Here is a 9,547-nt window from a genome sequence, read left to right on the forward strand (position 1 = left end):
GGCAAGTTCCTTGACCCCTTCGGCCTTAAGTGGCTCACCTGTAAAGTGAGACTGATGATGTCTTTTCTGGGCCTGGAGTCAGAGTACGTAATGATACAGAAGGCAGGGGCACCAGTGAAAGCTTGCAGCAGAGTCCTGGAGACCCCCACTGCGTCAGCTATTAAGCTTGTAAGTTGCTGGATGGAAGGTCCCAGGGGCCCCATGGGCATGGGACAGGTAGCTGAGAGGCTACTGAGGGGACCTGGAGTACTCTTTGCTTATAGCCACTGTGGAAGTATTTCAGTACTTTTAGGCAGTAGGTCTGTACTGGTGCATACCAAGGGGGAGGCCTCATTTTGGACACGTGAGAGCCAGGGTGGGAATGACTTGTGATGACTGCAAGGCCTAGACTAACGTTACCTTTCAGTGTCCAATTACCACCTCAAAGACCCTCCCTCTTGCTCCACAACAGGCCAAGCTGATCGTCCCCAACAGCACAGCAGGCCTGATCATCGGCAAGGGTGGCGCAACAGTGAAGGCCGTGATGGAACAGTCTGGAGCCTGGGTGCAGCTGTCCCAGAAGCCAGAGGGCATCAACCTGCAGGAGCGTGTGGTGACAGTCAGCGGGGAACCCGAGCAGGTGCACAAGGCCGTGAGCGCCATCGTGCAGAAGGTACAGGAAGACCCCCAGAGCAGCAGCTGCCTCAACATCAGCTATGCCAACGTGGCCGGCCCCGTGGCCAACTCCAACCCCACCGGCTCGCCGTACGCCAGCCCTGCGGACGTGCTGCCTGCTGCCGCCGCCGCCTCAGCTGCCGCCGCCTCTGGCCTCTTGGGTCCTGCAGGGTTGGCCGGTGTGGGTGCCTTTCCCGCTGCCCTGCCCGCCTTCTCGGGCACCGACCTGCTGGCCATCAGCACGGCGCTTAACACGCTGGCCAGTTATGGCTACAACACCAACTCCCTCGGCCTGGGCCTCAACTCGGCCGCAGCCTCCGGGGTCCTGGCTGCTGTGGCCGCCGGTGCAAACCCTGCTGCAGCCGCTGCTGCCAACCTCCTGGCTTCCTACGCGGGTGAGGCAGGGGCCGGGCCTGCCGGAGGGGCCGCCCCACCTCCGCCCCCTCCCCCCGGAGCCCTGGGGTCCTTTGCATTGGCCGCGGCTGCCAACGGCTACCTCGGGGCCGGGGCAGGTGGCGGGGCAGGCGGAGGGGGTGGCCCGCTGGTGGCCGCGGCAGCCGCGGCAGGGGCCGCTGGGGGCTTCCTGACGGCAGAAAAGTTGGCAGCTGAGAGTGCCAAGGAGCTGGTGGAGATTGCGGTGCCTGAGAACCTGGTGGGAGCCATCCTGGGCAAGGGGGGCAAGACGTTGGTGGAGTACCAGGAGCTGACAGGCGCCCGCATCCAGATCTCCAAGAAGGGCGAGTTCCTGCCAGGCACGCGGAACCGGCGGGTCACCATCACGGGCAGCCCCGCGGCCACGCAAGCCGCTCAATACCTCATCAGCCAGCGGGTCACCTACGAGCAGGGAGTGAGGGCCTCAAACCCCCAGAAAGTGGGATGAGGCCTGTGGTGTATGCTCCCACCCTCCTCCCTGTCCCTCCTCCCCCTCCGCCCCCCTCCCCCCCCAACTCCTGACCTCAGCTCGGTGTAGTCCTCCTGGGATGGGGCTGGGGTAGGCCTGACTGCACCCGCCCCCTACTGGTAGTCATAGGCAGGATTGAGTGATGGCTGGGGATGGGCCCAGAAGCTCCCTCCCCAGCCCTGAACTGACCCCTTCTTCCCTCCTCCCTATGCTTGACTGGGCCTGACCCTCCTCTTCCAGGGCCCAGGTCTGTGTGATATCTGTATATATTGCATTTTGTTGATTTTAATAGAAAACAAAGCGTTATTTTCTCTTTCTTTCCCTCCTTTTTTTTTTTCCTTTTTCTTTTCTTTCCTTTTTTTTTTTCCTTTTGTCTTTGGTAAGGATTTTTCCCCCTTCATAAATTTTTGTTTCAGTATGGGAGGGGAGGGAGCCTCTGGGTCACCTAGAATGAGGGGCCTCCCCAAACAACACCTCTCCTGCTTTCAGTTCCAGATCTGAGGCAAGTGACGGGAGTAGAGGCAGCAGAGGTGTCTGAGCCAAAATGAGGCATCTGGAGTGGGAACCCCGGAGTTCCCAGATTTTTTCAGCTACTCACCCCCCACCGGGGTTGCCCCTCCTAGATGGGACGTTTCTCTTTGTTTGTTGTCAGGTTATATCTGGGGTGGGATGCTGCTGGGAAGGAGACCAGCTCTGGGATTGCGCCAGCCCCATGGGCAAGACTGGCAAGACTTGTGAGAGGCTGGACAGCTTCCTGTAGCATCCCTGTGGCTTTTCCTAGAGTAATGGGAATGATGTGATGTCACAGGAAGTAGCTCCCCAGGGGTCACTTCCTGTAATGATAGGAAAGACAGGTACTTCCTCTGATGTCTCACTGAGCCTTCCTTGAGGGTTATTTCAGTGACATCATGGGGGCAGGTACTTCCTGTAGTATCTCCGGGCTCTTTCCTGTGATATCACTGGGATGAAGCATGTACTTCCTGTATTGGGCCATGGTCACTGACCTTCCTTCTCCATCCACATCCCTCTATGGTGAGTCTTGGCCAGGAGGTCTTCCTAGGAGGAGAATGAGGAGTGGGACTTGGATCAATCTGGAGGACTCTAAGGAAAAGGACCCAGTATTGTCAGGGTCATCTCCATCCAAACACACCAAGTCTGTAACTCAACCTGGCAGGGAAGGGTGTGGGTGATGGAGCTAGTGAAAATTGTTAAAGACCCCTCATTCCCACCCCACCTTTTTGTGTGCATGCTTGTGTCTGCGTGGCTTTGTTTCATTGAGTCCGGTGAGCCAAATGTGTTATGGCTCTGTCAGGCCCTTATGGCCCAGTGTAGAGGTCAGAGAGCCGTGGTAGGATCCCTTGAGCCGGATGCTTCTAATGGTCTAATTGCTTGTGGTTTCCAGCAAGCTGGAGTACTTCAGCAGCATCTGATGGGTCAGAATGTCTTGGTGCTCTCACCAGGGGCTCCAAGGAGCTAGAATGTTCTGATGGAGTCTGCCCAGTCAGGCAGCCCTAAGAGCTGGTTGGTCAGCTCCAAGGCCTTGTTGGCAAGCTGAGATTGCAGTTCCTGACGACCTTATGGACTTGGGATAGCTGAGACCCGCCTCTTCCCCTGTCTGTCTCCCCTCCCCCTTGAAGACCACCTCCGCTTCCTCCAACTCTAAGCAGGGCCCTAGCGCCCTGATTCCATCATCAGCATCTCTGGGGGAGGGGCATCCCATGCCCACCCCTCTCCCCCATTTGTTCCCCTCCTAGGTCTTCCAGACCCTTTTCTCCATGGCTTTGGGGGAATCCGGCCTGCTCTCTCCTTCTCTCCCAAAAAAAGAAGGGAAGAAAAGCCAGAGACAATTCCCACCCCTAAAGCCTAAGAGACCCCTGCCCCTCGCTAGAGAGCCACCCCCAAATCAAAATGTGAAAAATCCCTAGAAAGCAATAGCCTTCAAGGTACCTTGCACTGAATCTCCCACCCCAGACCTTCCACCTGTCGGGAGGCTGTAGCTTGGGCACTAGGGTGACGTTTTCCATGCCCTCTTCATCTCCAGGGTGGCCCCATTTCTCCATCCCCTACTTCCCATTGCTGCTTCCCCTGCCCCTAATCTCCAGACTGAACCCAGATGGAGATCTGAGTGCCAAAACAATTCTTGATGTAACTTTGTACATATCTTCTGCAGTTGGTGGAGGTGGCCCTGTGGGTCACCTTCCTTCCGCCTCTCAAAAGACCTTACAGTATTTCACAGTATCTCCACCTACATGTGGATATTGCAGTATCTAGCCAGCATATCCCCCCTACAACTCTCCAGGCCCCCATAAGGAAAGGAAGGAGCCAGGGAAAAGTAAAGTAAGGTCTGGGAGTGGAGGGGTGGGATTTGAAGGCACTCATTTACGTATCATTTGCATCCTCAGCAGCCCTTGTCAGATGCTTTCTGCAGACCCATTCCTGGAAGCCTGGGTCCCAGTCAGCGGGGTCCAGTACTCTTCTCGCACAGACACATCTCCGGAGGCTGGGCCTCCTGAAAAGTGTTCCCTTGGGGTATCTGTGTCACACTCCCTCCCTATTCACATTTCTTGGGGACCCTCTACCCCGCCAGCCAGGGCTATCTGAAAGATAGTTTGCTAGCTAAGTGAGCTAGTTCACTCCCGTTGGTGAGTGGAGAGCCACACACCTTTCCCCATTTTACCCTAGGACCCCCACTCTACCATCTTCCCCATCCTTTGAAAGTTCCTTCTGCAATCTGACCTCAATCCTTTGTGCTGCAGTTTGTCCAGAGGGGACACAGATGTGGGGTCAGGGATGGAGACCATTGAAAAACTCATTGCCTCTTTTTCTCCCCTCTTCCCTCTTAGCCAGTCAGATCTCAGAGACTGAGTGGCCTCCTTGCACCCTGCTCTTCAGCACCCACTAGGTGCTTAGTAAGTGTTTGCTGCATTAAACTGTCTCGCTGTTCCTTCCCATTTGCCCTCCAGCTCCCAACACCTTCCCCCAGTGTCTCCCTCTTTCTGTGGCTCCCTATGGCTTCCTACTTTCTCTCCCTGTGGCTTCCAGTGTCACCTGTCCTGTCTCTATCTTTGTCTGTGTCTGTCTGTCCCTCTCTCCTCAACTCTCTCCCCTCTCCCATTTCCCCATTGATTAAAAAAAAGTGCCAAACTTCCTTGGAACTGAGCCGCTCTGGGGGGAGGGAACCTCAGATAGAGGGGAGGAAATGGGACTGTCTCTCTCTGAGGAGGCCCCTAAGAGGCATTGAAAAAGTCTGTGGACACTTTGCTAAATTGGGTCCCCCTTCCTCACCCCTCCAGCCCTGAGTTTTTCTTAGAATCTTTGTAAGAAACAAGAAAAAGAAAAAAAAAACACCCCTTCAGCTAACCCGTAACCTTTTGAATCCCCCCCAGATTCCACCAGCCGGGGAGAACCCCACTTGCCTCCTTCGGGCAAATCTGTAGACACTGAAGAGAGAGAGAGAGAAAAACCCAAACCCTCTTCTGCTGGCCCGAAGGATGGTGCTAGCTGGATTCAGGAGAAGGACCTCAAAGCACTTACGAGAAGAAGGGGTTCAATGTGCCAAATTCACCTCCTCCATCCCCCTCTTCGGGGGGCTCTGAGCCAACCTGCCCCAGCCACCTTCCTCTGCCCGGTCCTAGCCATCTCTATCTTGGGCAAAGAGGCTTCGCTGCAATAATTATTAAGGGATAGTCGGCAAAGACCGTGCCGTCTTCATCTGCCCTAACGCCTGCCCTGGACTTGAAGGTGGGAATTAATGAGTATCCCAAATGGAGTTTGGTTAAGAGTAGATTTATAGACGGTTGGGGACCTATACTTGGAAGAATACGGTACCGCTTTTCATAGTGGTATTTCATCTCCCCTTCTTAACCCGCAAATCCCCGATTACCCCGGTGTTCTGTTTCTCATTCCTCCATCCCACACCCTCCTTATATGGTTTCTGAATGGTAGCGTACTGTTTGGAAAGTAAGAGGATTCCCGAGTTTGGTCATTGCTGTTCCAAGACCAGAATTAGAGGTGATAGACTGAGCCTTGGAAAAAGTATTAACCAAGAGTGGCGATGAGCAAGGCAGTTGGGGCGTCCAGAGTGCTGCTGGCCGCAGGCCTATCGCGACAGCCAGGCAGGCCTTCGCTGTTAGCCACGCACCTGCCCGCCCGTCCGGAGGCCCGAGGCCGGCCGCCGCGAAAGCCTGAACTGGGTGTCGCGACGGGGAGAACGGGATCGCGGTGCCCAAGTTCGGGCACTGCGGGCCGGGGACGCTGGCGTGGGGGCTCTCGTGGAGTCGCGCCAGCCAGGGCAGCCCTCGCGATCCCTCCGCGCTGCAGGCAGCTGTCTGGACGGCCCGGGGGATTGGGCTTCGCTCCGCGGCGCCGCTGCTGGTGTGCGTGGTCGGCCCTCGGTGCCCTCCGCCAGGCGCGTTGGGGTTCGCTGGATGGCGGGGAGGGACGGGGGAAGTCTGCGGCGGTGGGGGTGGTGAAGGCTGCTGGTGTTCACCCCCTTCTCAGCCAGTCCAGGACACTTGGCTCCCAGAGATGATGCGGGGCGGGGGGCCGCCCAATCCGCCTCCCCTCCCCTCTTCTCTCCCTCACCCCACTCCCAAAACCACCAACCTCTCATCTTCTAAGTGACTCCATCACCACCGGCCACCGGGACCTGCGGCCTCATTGCTCCAGCCCGCCCCACTCGACCGCCAGGCTCGCCCATCGAACTCCGATTAACCCTTTGTGTTCATCCCACGGAAAACTGTGTGTCCGGCGGCGGGGAGGCGGGGAGGCGAGAGGCATAGCTACCTTTCCTCCCTCTCCTCCCACCGCCCACGCCTCCCCACCCCATCCCATGCCCCCGCATCCCTCACCCCTAGGGTCCTCCCCGCCCTGGGGATGGAGACCCTATAAATACCTATGCTGTTCGGCTTTATCCCTTTCAAAGGTGGGGCCGGGGGCGTGGCCTCCTTCCAGTGGAGTGCTCACTCTGGCCCCCCCTTTCTGTGCCCCCCCTCAACTCCCCACCCTTTCATTGTAAATAGTCACTTTTGTACTGGGTTTGAGCCAGGGGATGTGGGGAGTCATTTTTTTTCTTTGTGTTGGCATCTCAGGCCACTGGAGGCATGGCTCACATCCTGGTTTGATTTGGGAGAAGCCCAAGATTTTTGTTGTTGTCCCCTCCCCTGCCCACCAGTGCTAAGGATTTCAAGGTGTCAGTATTATCCCTAGAGGGATGGGCAGGGTGGTGGAGGGCGGGTGGAAAGGTGTCCGATGGGATGACTTCAGCTTCCTCCACCTACGAAGTGGTTTCGTCCTCCCAAGCCCTGAGGAGCCTCAGTGAGATAATGGCGTCAAAAGAGAATCTCTTCCCGCTTTTCTCTGTCTGGGACAGATAGGGTAGAAGGATGGGTTGGGGGTATGGCTGTCTTCAGAGAACTGATTGCTAGATCCTTATTAGGACCTTAAGCTAGCCTCTCCCAGGCTTGTTCTCTCCCTTGGAAAACGGGACTGGAGGACCTGTAAGGTCCCACGGGTGTCCCCAATCCTCAGATCAAAGGCCTGAGCCCAGGGCTGGCCCCGTGCCTGCTGCCCGACCCCCACATTCCATTTCTTGGGCCCAGACTATCCACCATGTGGCCATGCCTCCAGTGCCTCCATTCAATCCCTCTAACTGATTCCTTCCATCCTCTAGACCAGAGACGCCGCCCACCTCCTCCCCACCACCCCCAGAAGCTCCTGGCTGGGGCCCACTGCCCTCTCCTCTCCCCCTCCCTGCATTGCCATGCCTGGGCCACGCCCACCCACCCCTCCCCACCCCAGTGTCCGTCGTGTGACCTAGTGCACCATGTATTAGCTTCCATGGCCCCTACCCCGGCCCCCACCACACCCCCTTTCCCCCGCCTTCTCCTTCGGCGATTTCACCTTTTTTTGCCGCGATAAACGCCATCTCAGCATCTGTGTCTAATGTTGTCTTTTTTGCTTGACATCACACACTCCTTAACCCATCCCCTTCCCTCTCCCTCCTCCCCGCACCTCCACCTTCATCCTAGATTCTTTCCCCCTCTCCCCTGGGGCTCTGGGCATCTAGGGGAGGCGGGGAGACCCCTGAGGATGGCCCAGGAGAGGGAAGGAGAGGGGGTGAATTGTTCTCTGGACTGGGTGAGCACCCAAAGCAAGTGTGTCTGAGGGGAGCAGGAGTCCCAGGTTTAGCTTCTAGGGCCTTAGTGTCCACTCAGGAGGGTGGATACCGCCACCACTATGCCACTTGCCGCCACCCACACGGCACCACAATCCAGAAACAATCCAGAAACGCTCCTGGACACACATCCCCACACACAGCACTGTAAATGCACAACCCCAAGCAAAATCAGGATAGCCTAGGGTTAAAGCTTTGGAGTCAAAGGGGAGGTCCGGGTTCAGGTCCCAGTGTCTCTATGTAACCCCAGGACTTCAGCCCTCTGAGCCTCCATCTCCCTATCTGGAAAATGGAGATGTTTTTAATGTTACTTCTATGGTTTACACTAGGGTTCAATACACCATTCACTTTTTTTTAATTACTGAAGACCTACTATGCGTAAGGCACCCTTCTAGAGGCTGGGGATAAAGCAGTTAACAAAAAAGACCCAAACATCTCTGCCTTCACTGAGCATACGTTCTACAGGGATCTGGAAATTCTTCCTCGGCACCTGGGACTAAAAACCAATTCAAAGGTTGCAAACCGTCAGCCAGCGGGCACATGTGGTGCATAACGTAATCTCATTTGGCCTGAACAGTGTTTTATGTGAATTTGGGGTCAGCATTTGTGCTTGGGAGACCTCTGAAAATGTGGGTTTCCAGTCCTCAAGAAATCGGATATGCATCTGTGGGTGGTGATTGCCATCTGACCCTCATTGGCTGGAATATGGCAGTTCCTGCCCATCAGCCATTTGTGTTACATGCCTGACCCCTGGACACATTTGAGTTTACAACCCGTGCGGTAAATGTTTGATAGGAATGTCTTTCCTCTCTCTGGGTCTCAGTCTTCACATCTGGAGAATACCCTACAATGCTGTACTTACCTTCTGAAATATTCCAGAAAGATTCCACAAGTGAATCACCCCACCAGTGACACAGAGTTGATGCTTGGTATGTAGTGGTCACTGGAGAGACCCCTTCAGCTGAAAAATAACAGTAACATGATCCTAGAGAAGGACAGAAACCAAGCGAAGGGGACAGGAGGAAAAAGGAGACTGAGGCTAGGACAAAGCCAAAAAGAGACAGCAATGGGGATGAAGGGCAGACATGGAGAGGAGCTTCAAGTGCTTGGGGTGTGTGTTTTCATTCATTCACTCACTCATGCAGTCAAGAAACACTTTTTCAGCACTTGCTATGTTCTCAGGCCTAGGAACGTGTCAACAACCATGGGATTGTTTCTCATGTTTGCTGTCCACAAGCCATGTCCCCAACTCTCAGCACACAGTAGGTGTACAAAAGCCTCCCATCCTGTGTGCTACAGGCATTTATGGTCCTGGCTTATGGTATTCAGAAATATCACCAAGCCAGGCCGTTTTCAGGAAAAGAAGGAGAATTTTCCACCAGGAAGCTGGGAACTTGGGAAGGATCCAGGGGAGAGGGGAGAGTTTAGCCTCTCTTCTGCTGTGTGACTTTGGGAAACTCTCATGACCTCTCTGGCCCAGGAGATGGAAAGGAAGGGAGATGAGGTCAGGATGCAGGTGAGTAATGGGGTATTCCTAACTCCCTCCAAGCCTTCTCCCTTGGTGGGGGGTAGGGGCAAGGGGAATTGTAGGGGTGGGGCCTCAATGAGAAGAGAAATGAAGAAAAGATGGAGGAGTTGCTTGGAGGAAAGAAATGGTCCTGGAGACAGGGCTGGGTGGGAGGATGGAGAAGGAAGAGGGTCCAGGTGGCTCTGAGAAGCCATAGCACATGGGAACACGGTCATTAAGAGAACAGAGAAGGCAGAAACTGGCCTGGCAGGGAGGGAAAGACAAATACAGGAAATGGAAAAAAGTCAGA

General features: G+C 55.4%; 1 protein-coding gene across 2 annotated transcripts in view; it reads left to right on the forward strand.

Moving 5' to 3' along the window:
* NOVA2 (NOVA alternative splicing regulator 2) overlaps positions 1 to 9,266 on the forward strand; it is a 30,896-nt gene extending 21,630 nt beyond the window's left edge. Inside the window, exons 4-5 of one of the 2 annotated variants that reach the window (XR_005057874.2) lie at positions 452 to 4,464; positions 4,942 to 9,266. Coding sequence is in view for 1 of the 2 variants with exons in the window: in XM_037005455.2 (XP_036861350.2) it covers positions 452 to 1,534 (1,083 nt within the window). In the remaining variant the exon portion in view is untranslated. Of the gene's footprint in view, positions 1 to 451 lie in introns of both variants that reach the window. The other variant, XM_037005455.2, reaches the window with a different exon arrangement.
* Positions 9,267 to 9,547: the final 281 nt, after the last annotated feature.

Source organism: Manis javanica, chromosome 17 (genome assembly GCF_040802235.1).
Source record: "Manis javanica isolate MJ-LG chromosome 17, MJ_LKY, whole genome shotgun sequence".
In the NCBI taxonomy this organism is placed as follows: domain Eukaryota; kingdom Metazoa; phylum Chordata; class Mammalia; order Pholidota; family Manidae; genus Manis; species Manis javanica.